The 11444-nt window shown below is 39.6% G+C and overlaps 2 protein-coding genes across 4 annotated transcripts; both read right to left on the bottom strand.

The window, feature by feature from the left end:
• Positions 1-553: 553 nt before the first annotated feature.
• LOC147309643 (transmembrane protein 69-like) lies at positions 554-2364 on the bottom strand. 2 transcript variants are annotated; one of them, XM_086268983.1, is made up of 3 exons: positions 2211-2364; positions 1625-1669; positions 554-1539 (listed from the first exon to the last, which is right to left on the bottom strand). In XM_086268983.1, the coding sequence occupies exons 2-3, from the start codon at positions 1667-1669 to the stop codon at positions 757-759; spliced, it is 828 nt and encodes a 275-aa protein (XP_086125109.1). In that variant the 5' UTR covers positions 2211-2364; the 3' UTR covers positions 554-756. The 2 variants fall into 2 exon arrangements, with proteins under 2 accessions (XP_086125109.1, XP_086125110.1); XM_086268984.1 differs by lacking the exon at positions 2211-2364 and adding an exon at positions 1949-2204.
• A 3766-nt stretch (positions 2365-6130) lies between these two features.
• Positions 6131-10170, bottom strand: tm4sf4 (transmembrane 4 L six family member 4). Of its 2 annotated transcripts, none has more exons than XM_086269909.1 (6): positions 10109-10170; positions 9672-9886; positions 8790-8879; positions 7730-7878; positions 7015-7195; positions 6131-6814 (listed from the first exon to the last, which is right to left on the bottom strand). In XM_086269909.1, the coding sequence occupies exons 2-6, from the start codon at positions 9840-9842 to the stop codon at positions 6800-6802; spliced, it is 606 nt and encodes a 201-aa protein (XP_086126035.1). In that variant the 5' UTR covers positions 9843-9886; positions 10109-10170; the 3' UTR covers positions 6131-6799. The 2 variants fall into 2 exon arrangements, with proteins under 2 accessions (XP_086126035.1, XP_086126037.1); XM_086269911.1 differs by having other exon boundaries at positions 10121-10148.
• Positions 10171-11444: the final 1274 nt, after the last annotated feature.

Genomic DNA, 11444 nt, shown 5'->3' with positions numbered 1-11444 from the left:
ACACGCTGTAATAGGCTGAGATCTTGCAACACATGTTCAGGCCAGTCTAAATGATTCTGCGATGAATTGGGAGAAAGTGTTGTGATCAAATGAAACCATAATCGGAGCTCTTTGGCATCAAATGAAGAAGAGAAATGCTGAGTATGACCCAAACACCAGCATCACAACAGTCAGGCATGTTTTTCTGCTATGGGGTTCAGAGCAACTGTTTGTTTCTTTTAAAATATTTTCGAAGTGAGCAAACTTACAAATTTTGTAGGAGATAGAACAATTATCTTCCCCAGTGTGTGTTAAATATTAACTCAGTAAGAAGATTACAATTTCAGTGTCTTTTATTTTCCTTCTTGCTTCATACAATATGAACATCCTTGACTTTGGCGTCTCCTAGTGGTTTTAAAAATCACTGACACATGATTCTTCTCTATAATATGAAAGACTAGGTTCAAGTTTAATGTAATGGCTTTATGTGGAAGAGAAAACAGTATGGAACAAATTTTGTCCACATTACCATGAACAAGTGGAACACATGTTACTAAAAGGTAGACAGACAGACTTGAATTTTATTTATTTATTTTTATCTCTGGTTTGCTTTAACAGAGTTCAGTTTGTAACATGATATTTAACACAGGCAACTTCTAGAAACAGAGATCAACCCAACAGGTTCAGAGATCATCAATATCAAGAAAAACTTTGAAGTCAGATCACCCAAATAAAGATTTAGCACAACCCAGGGATGCCTTGTCCAGCCAAATGTCATCAATCCCTGAAAATGCTCTTCTCTGGGTATGAACCGTTCATTATAAGGGTGCCTAAGAGAGAAAAAAACGCAACAGTGGTCAGGATGGCGCGCAGGGCTTTGAACCAACTGGGGTAAGTGGGAAGGAGAGACAGATCATAATGGAGTGAGATTCCGAGTCCCATGATGACCATGGTGGCAGCAGGAACAATGCTGTCACTCATCAGCATGGCCACCCAGGCCAAGAGGGAGGGGACGACGCTGTTGGCCAGGTTTATCCAGTCAGGTTTTGCTGGGCTGCTCTCGGGAAGAGCGAATCCCCATCTCGCTCCACCAAGGAAAGAAATGATGGAGGCAGCATAGGCTAGCTGGGCATAAGCCAACTCTGGGTAGTAGCTCTCAGTCACAGCCATAAACAAGGTGGGTGAGACGAAGGGGACAAGCCCCGAAAACCCCAGGTAGAGGGCAGGTCTGGGACTTTTCAAAAAGTCCTTCATGTCATAGCGCAACAGATCGAGTTCTCTAGGGGGAGGTTCAGGCAGTGCTCGCTTTTTCAACCTCGCAACAGAAGTGTGGAAGTGTTGGCTCCTCATCCAAAAAGAAGCATCATGATTCTGGTTTCTATGGAAGAGGTCAGTCTTATTAAAACTAAACACAGCAAGAGCTTTTGCTTGTCCTGTTCCTCTTCCTGCAAACCAGAGACTAGCTGGTGAAGCCCAGCTGGAAGATACAGATCCACAAACAGAAGCCCCAGTCCCAGCTGATGGCCAGCATTTTTGCATAGGACCTGCCCAGCGTAATACCTGGAAAGATATTCACGATATATATATTTTTTTAAGTTATAAAACTACAAAAAGCAATGAAAAGGTAAAATCATGTGTATGTTACCTTCTGGGCTGCAAAGCTGCCTTTTCTGAATATAACAGAAAGCATCTAATGAAAAATGGGACAAAGGAATGGTTAAGATGAGCACACAATAAAGGTCACATAAAAACACAGGGAGGAATTTTTAATGTTGACAAATCTTCTGATTTTAAAACATCTGTAAATTTCAACCTTGTCTATCAAGCGTTTTTAAAGGAATATGAATCAGAATAAATAAAGGAATGATAATAATAAACGTATCAATTGTAGCAATAACTTCAGACTGACGACAGAGAAAATCGTCTGTTCAAGGGTACAGGTGTTGTTGTTAAACTAATCAGGCTTTACCTTTGCCTCTCGCTTACGCTGCTAGGTGAAGTGTCTCCGGTACGACAATTATGCAGTTCAGTTACACATAATAATACATTATATCACATAAATGAATAATTAGACGTAAATTCGAGGATTTGGCACCCCTGTCGCTTTGTAGCGGAGTCCTCCTAGAAGGACCTACATGTGTGTCTCTGTTGATAACACCGGCTGATACGTCAAACAAACGTTACACGGCTAAAGCGCCAACATCTGCGGTTCAGGGAGATGACAACATTACCTTTATTTCAGCAGGTAAACTTCATACTTTTAAAGCTGTTTCTCCCCAGGGTCAGCGAGCACCCAGCCTACCCAGCTCTGGTACACAGCTATTTACTTCCGTGTTTGAACCTTGGCTTCTACAATTTCAGTTCCGCTACAGTGGCGTTGACAGAAACGAGTTGTCGTTCAGTTTGCATTTGTCTCTTAAATTCAATGAGGTATAATTCAAATAAAACAGAAGTATTTCAAAACTGTCCACGGAGCGGGTTAAATAACCTTAAAACCGTGGTTATGAGGTTTAACTGATGACTTTGTGCTTTATTCTGAAGTCATCAACATTTACACTCGGAAAACAATTTTCAGTTCTTTAAGTAAGGATTTATAGTACGACAAACAGCGGCAAATTCTGTTTTGTTCGTTTTTTCTTTCTTTTTTTGTTTAACAATTTGACGTAAAAACAATACGTCTTAGACGTAACGGAAGGCCTAAACATAACTAGGACACATAAAGAAAACTAAATGTAAACTTAAACAAACGGGAAAAAATATTAGACTTGGTTATTTACATAATGAGGTTGTTTAATATGAAATTATTTCACATTTGTGAAAAGAATTTGGCGTGACTGCATTGTGTGGCAATAGTTGATCAGTCCTGCACTGTAGTTTGTAGGAACTTTAGCACATAAAAAAACCCAACCTGGCCACCTGACATCAACTATAAACTACAAAGCAAAACAGTCTAAACTATACTATGAAGATGAAACACAGCTCTTGTGCTTGATACAGTGCTTTCCATCCTCATGCATCTTATTTAAATCTAAGAATGTTGGTCTTATTTCCAACACAGTTAAGTCAGCATTCTTGTGCATACGGTCATTAAGATCTGCAGCTGGACGGCAGTGGACTTTTCAAAGAGCAGATTTCGTGTCCTTGATATGCACGTGATTATTCTTCAGTGTGAACATGAAAACTGGTCCTTCGGCTGTTTAGAAGATACTCAGGATTCCTTTGTGAACTTCCAGCCATCATTGGTAGATTTTGTGGTTTGAATTTATTTCATTTGGGCATAGTCTGTAATTTTGTGGTGTTTAAACTCTTTAATAATTCAACTTAAAAAAAAAACAAAAAAAAAAACAAACAACTTATTAATAACCGAATTTGAAATAAAATGGAACCGAGTGAAGCTCTTACCAGCGTGCATTTTCTTCAAGTCCCAGTTTTTGCTTCCTCCTTATGGATAACTGTGCAGAGCTCAATGAATGTGTCTGAATCTGTCTGAATATCTTTTAGGTATAAATGTGATTAAAAAGTGGGAAAAAAGTAAACTCAGAAAGAAAAGGTATGTTAGGTACAGTTTGTGTAAATTTTATGTTATTTTTATTTAGCGAACTTTACGTTGACTGAAAACAGCATTTAAATTGCATTTACCATTTTGTTACATTAGTGATAAACATGCAGTCAGAATTATATTTTGTCCTTATTTTGATGTTTACATGAATAAGGACATGAGGGTGTGTTCCAACCTCATGTCCCCCTGTAGTTGGTGTGTTCCAACTACAGGGGGATCACACTCCTCAGCCTCCCTGGGAAAGTCTATGCCAGGGTGCTGGAAAGGAGAGTTCGTCCGTTAGTCGAACCTCGGATACAGGAGGAACAATGCGGTTTTCGTCCTGGTCGCGGAACACTGGACCAGCTCTTTATCCTCTCCAGGATACTTGAGGGTGCATGGGAGTTTGCCCAACCAGTCTACATGTGTTTTGTGGACTTGGAGTAGGCATTCGACCGTGTCCCTCGGGGTGTCCTGTGGGAGGTGTTGCGGGAATATGGGGTGTCTGGCCCATTGCTACGGGCCATTCGATCCCTATACAACCGTTGCAAGAGCTTGGTTCGCATTGCCGGCAATAAGTCGGACTCGTTCCCGGTGGGTGATGGGCTCCGCCAGGGCTGCCCTTTGTCTCCGGTTCTGTTCATAATTTTTATGGAGAGGATTTCTAGGCGCAGCCAAGTGGCGGAGGGCTTTCGCTTTGGTGGCCTCAGAATCTCATCTCTGATTTTTGCAGATGATGTGGTTCTGTTGGCTTCATCGGGTGAGGGCCTCCAGCTCGCACTGGAGTGGTTCGCAGCCGAGTGTGAAGCAGCGGGAATGAGGATCAGCACCTCCAAATCTGAGGCCATGGTTCTCAGCCGGAAAAGGGTGGAGTGCCCACTCCGGGTCGGGGATGAGTTCCTGCCCCAAGTGGAGGAGTTCAAGTATCTCGGGGTCCTGTTCGCGAGTGATGGGAGAAGGGAGCCGGAGATCGACAGACGGATTGGGGCTGCAGCTGCAGTAATGCGGACGTTGCACCGGTCCGTCGTGGTGAAGAGGGAGCTGAGTGTAAAAGCGAAGCTCTCAATTTACCGGTCGATCTACGTCCCTACCCTCACCTATGGCCACGAGCTGTGGGTAGTGACCGAAAGAACGAGATCGCGGATACAAGCGGCAGAAATGAGCTTCCTCCGAAGGGTGGCTGGCCTCTCCCTTAGAGATAGGGTGAGAAGTTCGGCCATCCGGGAGGGGCTCAGAGTAGAGCAGCTGCTGCTCCACATCGAAAGGAGCCAGCTGAGGTGGTTCGGGCATCTGACAAGGATGCCCCCTGGGCGCCTCCTGGGTGAGGTGTTCCAGGCATGTCCCACCGGGAGGAGGCCCCGGGGCAGACCCAGGACACGCTGGAGAGATTATATCTCTCGGCTGGCCTGGGAACGCCTTGGTATTCCCCCGGACAAGCTGGAGGAGGTGGCTGGGGAGAGGGAGGTCTGGGCCTCTTTGCTTAGGCTGCTGCCCCCGCGACCCGACCCTGGACAAAGCGGATGACGATGGATGGATGGATGGATGAATGCTGTTAGAATTTTATAATTTCCAGTGAGCAATCAAGACAGACAGTAGTAGTTATTATAGTTTTGTATTTTCTACTTAGGCTTTATTTTTATTTTATTTTGACTCATTTTTGCTTTTAATTCAGTTTCGTTTCAGTTAATTTCCAGAGTGGATTTTCTTCTTTCAAAAAAAGTTTGACTTGTTTAAAAAGGTTTAGTTTAGTTTTTTTAGTTTCTGTATTAGTTTTAGTCTTTTTATTTGTGTAAAGCATGAACCATGAAATAATTGCGAGAACATTCTATTAAAAACAAATATGAATAAATAAATAAGAATGAATTGGCATATAAAAGATCTCACCCTATGGTAAGCCCGAGCCCTCCTACAACCTTGATCAGGAAGAGAATGGATGGGTGAATATAGGAGGATGAATATAGTAGTTCAAGTTATCATTAAAAAATAACTTTTACTACAATTTATTGGTTAAAATTTCTTGTGCAATTTATTCTGTTTTTTCAGTAAAAAAAAAAAAGATGATGTAAAGGTTTTAAACACTCACAAATACTCGTGTATCAAATACAATACACTTGGCATTACAGTTTTAATTATTATTAAAATATCAGAGCCAAGATTCTGGAAAATCAGCACTGGCATTACAAAAAAAAAATAAAAATAAAAATACAGAACCTTTTCAAGTTTCATATGTCTCAACAAGCATATTGATCAATAACTCATCAGGTAATCTGTAATAAAGCTAAGGACATTTACTCCACATCCATAAAAACCAAACAAAAAAGGCCACACTACCAAAAAAATATACCTTCAGTTCCAATAAATAAATAAATATTTGTTAGTTCTCCAAGCTCACAATATCATTTCAGGTAGTTTTTGTTTTAATTTTTGAAAATCTAGTTGTTGTTGTTTTTTAAATTTTATTTAACTGAAATGTTTCCCCCCACACCTACCTTTAGATTTTATTCTAGTTTTAGTTAATTATAATAGCATTTTTCTGGAGATGTGTAACTTTAAGTGTGTGATACTGAAACTGATGCTGGATGATATCAATATAAACCACTTATTGTCTAGTGAACCAGTGAAAGATAAACTTTATTAACATGCCATAGAATTAAAAGTTTTATGAGAAAGGGGAAAATATCCGCAGTGATTAGTTTGGGTTGAAAGCAGTAAATGTAATACACATAAAAAAATTAATTTATTTAAGAAATGAACCAGTCTTTTAATAAGACCACTCTCTGTAAGACGTTATTTTTTAATGGTGTAGGTAAATTTACATCTTCCCCAGCAGGAGGCAGTCAAGCAACAGATAAAACTCCTCTATAAAAGAAGCCACTTTTAGGAGTTACATTTGTTTGACTACACAAGAAAGAAAATTGAAAAAATAAAATATGACATAAAATATTACATTAGATATATTTTCTTATTGAATTAAAGCAAGTTTAATTCTACAAAACTAACCCACATAGCAGTAAATCAGGGACTACAGTGGCTAGTGTTGGAAATTATTTGCAGCATAGCAGATTCAGATTTCATATTACGAAGACAGACTCATCTGTGTTCATTAAAAAAGAAATAGGAAACTCTTAAAGAGCTCGTGTCATTTCCAGTGTTTTCTGATAAATCCCACATTGGAATCAATGAGCTTTTTGACAAAATATCACTGCTATATTACTTAGTCTTAAGCAAGAGTCGGATCATCTGGAACCAGGAAAGTCAGCAACCTTCAGCCACATGCAGTGCTCAGTGCTCATCACCCTGAAAGACAAAAATTATTATTATTTTTGTGTGTGTGTGTGTTTAAATCTCTGTTTATTAACACTTATCCTCAACCTATAAGCAATTACATGATATCCTCCAGCTCTATGAAGCTAATGTAAGATCTTTATTCTTGTCATAAAAGAAAATAGAAAACTGTGCTCAACTAAGGAGAAACTCATAGCAGAGTAGATACTGACCCCTCCACAGCAGTCCCCGCACAGAGCTCCCAGCAGGCCGTTTATCACCTGAAAAGCACACAGCGCCACCTGGATCAGACCCATGACCAGCAGCACAGAGAAGAGAGACAGATGCCAGGGCACCACACCCGCTGGCTCTTGACACACAGTATCCCTCAAAGTTGCGTTGCCTAGGTAGTCTCTGTAGAGGAAGGGTTAAAAAGAAAAGAGCAAATATGTGAGATGTTTCGTGAGCCACAGTTTACCTTAAGATACAAGAGTGTACCTTTGCTGCACTTGTGTGCAGCAAAGGTAGCACTAATACACTTCGACTCTTAAATGTTCAGATTAAGTTTACATTTAGTTGTGCTTAAAATAAACAGCAGTTTACACTGTTATTGGCACAGAATTCTTAGTGTTTGGCTCTTAGCAAATCAGTTGCCAGATTTAGCGTGAAGCCCTTTTACAAGACAGTATTTGTATGTCTCTCTGGTTGTGTCATGCATCTGTACTGCAAACAGAATCCCCAAACAGGCCCCACACTATCTGAAACGAAGCCTTCACTGAGCACTGAGAATTGGAGGTGCTACAAATTTAGCCTGTATGTATTCCAAATGCTTTCATGTGTACCCAGCTGAAAGAAAGGACATGCTGATCATTCCATTGCTATGGACAGAGTGATAAAAAAACAAACTACTGAACGCATTTTAACACTTGATTATTCTCTATGTCTCACCCATTGGAGAAAGGATAGCCCCAGTCGAGTGTGGTGCCGTTTATAAAAAAGGAACACTTAGGTCCACGGTTGATGGCCACCGCTGAGACTATAACTGAGTAACCGGCACCAACAACACCAATACCTGCAAACAGCATCGAACTCAACATCTGCAGAGAGAGAGAGAGAGAGAGAGAGAGTGGGGAGAAGCATGGTCAGTTACTCATACTGAGAATCAAAACATTTAACAATGCCCCTTTAAGCTTCTTAAAATAAGACATCAATGAAGTTATTGTGTTAGTATCCAGAGGCCGTGCTCAAGGCCAGGTGCACAAAGTAACACTTGCACACATTCCTGAAGTATCGATCAATTGCGTGATCCTAACTGTCTCAACGCTGAAGTTAACAGGTGACTGGTAGACCCTCAAGCATAATACCTCTAATATAAATGTTTTTTTTAATAGTTTTAAAACTGTTAGGAGGAAAAAAAACCCAAATGACAAAGAAAACTTAGATTTTCTGAAGATTCCCTGAAGACCCTTGTCCTCAGAGAACAGAGGTCTAACGTTTCTGCCTAGACTGGAATTTTTAAAAATCTAATTTTCACATTCCTTTTAATTTAGATTAATTCCCAATTAATTGCATCAACTTACAGTAATATTTGAAGACATTTCTGATCACATTTGTGCACTGGGTCATGCTCTAGGTAGCAATTATCTAATGCAGCTGTATGCTGTATATATATTTGAGTGCCTTTTCAGTCTTGTTAAATGTGTGTGTGTTTTTGCCTCCACGGAACATCACTGAGCTTTACTTGTCCAAGCAAAAAGGCCAGGTTTGGCCTAATGGTCACACCTTTTTTTAAACACACCGCATATTCACTTTATTCCATGTAGCTGCCTCCTTTTAAGCATCTTTTTGCACTTTCGTTGTTTAAAGGGCCAGTTGATTGGTGCCATTGTTGATGTCACTAGTTACACTTGCTGTTTATGTGTAGTCCAATTGAAACTCAACATCTCATTTAAAGGAGAGACTTGTTTCAGAAAAACAGATCAAAATTGAACGTGAAAAATCTTCTCACCGCGAATCTCCGACCACAGCTTTCATTGCCACAGCAACCGCAGCAGTCATTGTTCTTCAGACCCAGGAAGACCAGAGCAGGGAAGATCATCTGCCACCCAAAAACACACACAGTTCACACACAGATCATTAATGAACCGGTCATTCATTAAAGCTGTAACAAAATTGTTAATCAGTCTGAAACTGACTGTGTATCTAATGATAAACTTTCCTTTGTGCAGTTTTCATATACACATAATAATAATAACAATAACTAAGAAGAAGCGTACAATTTATTCACAACACCGTTTGACATGCAGTGCTTAACAAATGTATAAAAAACAAGAAAACACAAATATTTTAGAAATGTGCCAAAAACTTGTTTAAACCTAAATTTGGACTGGCATAACATTCAATCAGTAAAACATATTTTTCGGTCCACCATAATTAGGTGTAATTCTATACTTTTGTAATTTCTCTCTTTTTTGTAAAACAATAAATTAGAGAATTCGTGGATAACAACAATAATTATATTTTAACATGAAAAAATACTGATTAATGAGTTTGCATGTACAGATGGATTCGCTATTACAGAAGCATGAAAATTATTTTGGTAGTTACTAATACTGTTAATTTAGGGGAGTTGTGACATAAACTTTTTATTGAGCGCTGGTCTAATTAACTGGTTAAGTGCAGTATAACACATACATTGCAACTTTCTGATATTCTGCAGGTATTAACCATTTAATTCCAAACTGACTGTTAGATTATTTACTGAGAATAAGTTTAGCTATACCAATAATTACAACATTAATGGCTAACAATCATGACGTCATGAGCTGAAGATGAATTAATTCATATTTTAAAAACATAATTTCATTGTATTGTTCACTAATGCACTCACCAGCACTCCAGATCCCAGAATGCCTCCAAAGTACCAGACCTGGTCTGTGATGTTTTTACTGTCCACCGACTTTCCTCCGGGAAAGAAGAGCAGGATGTTGCAGAGCACACACACAATGCACAAGGGTATCAGAGTGAACCCCAGACATCTAGCAAAGCCACCCGAACACATTCTGACGCTGATGTTTCGACAGCTCCCGACGACACCAACAACACCTGAAGTTAGAGAAGGGAACTTTAAAACTCCACCTGGGATGCTGTTTCCGTTGAATTATCTCAGCGAAATGATTTAGACTTAAATTAAGCCCAGTCTTTATCCACTTCAAGGGGCTCAAATGATAAAATGTTGAGATTGTGGCACTGAAGAATATCACTGCACCTATTACATTCGACCTGTATTAAGCGCAGTGTCCCCAACACACCCTAAAAGTTTCTCACCAAATCTCAGACCTTTTGAATGATGCGTCTGCTTCACCTGTCCCAGATATGTGAGAATAGTTAATAATTGAATGAGCCTTTATAGAATCCCCCTCTCCCTTCTCCCCACCCCCCACCCACGCCTTCCCCTCACCCTCCCTTCACCCCATCCCCGCCTATCTCTGTGTGATCTCATTGCTTCAATTTTACATTAGGCAGCTGTAATATGGCAGGATCTCTCCCAGTTGTGCACGCAATGTGCAAACACACATGCACATGCTCATGGCTGCATGCAAACACACCGAGAGCCATTAATGCTGAATTACATACCTGTGTGTGCACACAGACACAGCAGTGAAGACACAGCGGTCACACTAGTTAATGTTCTACACTGAGTTCACATGGAGACAGAAGAGGAAGTGACAGACAGTTGGTCTATACAGTGAGGCCCTCTTAGCTGTTAGTCACCTGACACAGTGAGTAATCTTGGAGTGGAACATTATTATGAGCAATGTTCATCATTAATCACTGTAGAAGTGTCAGAAACACCCAGTAGAAGTACAGTGGACCACAGCCTTTCTTGTAATAAATTATCTATCGATTAAATACGAAAGCTTGTCGGGTGAATAACATGTGAATTCTGTCTTTAATCAACTCTCATTGTAAATGAAGGCATCTATTGATGTTGATCGGTTAAATTTAATTTGGTCTTTTCAAGGTAATCTGGGTGAACTACTTAACAACAAGGATCTGGATTAGACATTGGTCTCTGATATCTATTTTTGTGTGAACCTGTCCCTGTGATTTTAGTTATGATAGAGACATTACAGAGAAGCATCAACTATTGGATCTTAAGCTGGCCTAAAAACCCTTCCACAACATCATATGATTGTGGATACCACACTATAACTTCTAGTTTTCATATCAAGACAAACAGTGAAATTAAAGACTAACTGTTCAATTAAATTCCTGGAGATGTTTCAAGATGACTGCTGAGCAATCAGACTTGCTTCTGGAATGATTCTGGCTTTTAATATAGTGAATAAGAAGAAAACATGTTGACAAAAGACATCTAGTATCACATAAAAAGCATTCCTTGTTTGGCAGAAGTAAACAAATACAGTAAACTATATTTAGCTTCCTCAGGTGGATCTACAGTATTTGGTCAGTCTCTTTACACATTTTTAAATATACCTGTTACTATTGATAGCGACAATTCTCCATTACTGTAAGCTTTAAGTGAACTCCCAATAAAAGGCTAACAAATGTGAGTAGCTGTTAGATAACTATAAAACTTTAAACACTTGGATTGTGAATTGTATTTTCTGTCTGTTATTTTGTATTTAGTGAATTATTA

This window comes from Aulonocara sp. 'chitande type north' Nkhata Bay, linkage group LG17, assembly GCF_057382095.1.
Source record: "Aulonocara sp. 'chitande type north' Nkhata Bay isolate Kocher_YH1m ecotype deep benthic linkage group LG17, A_spYH_male_GT1.1, whole genome shotgun sequence".
NCBI classification, from domain to species: domain Eukaryota; kingdom Metazoa; phylum Chordata; class Actinopteri; order Cichliformes; family Cichlidae; genus Aulonocara; species Aulonocara sp. 'chitande type north' Nkhata Bay.
This window is presented reverse-complemented; position numbering and strand designations above follow the sequence as displayed.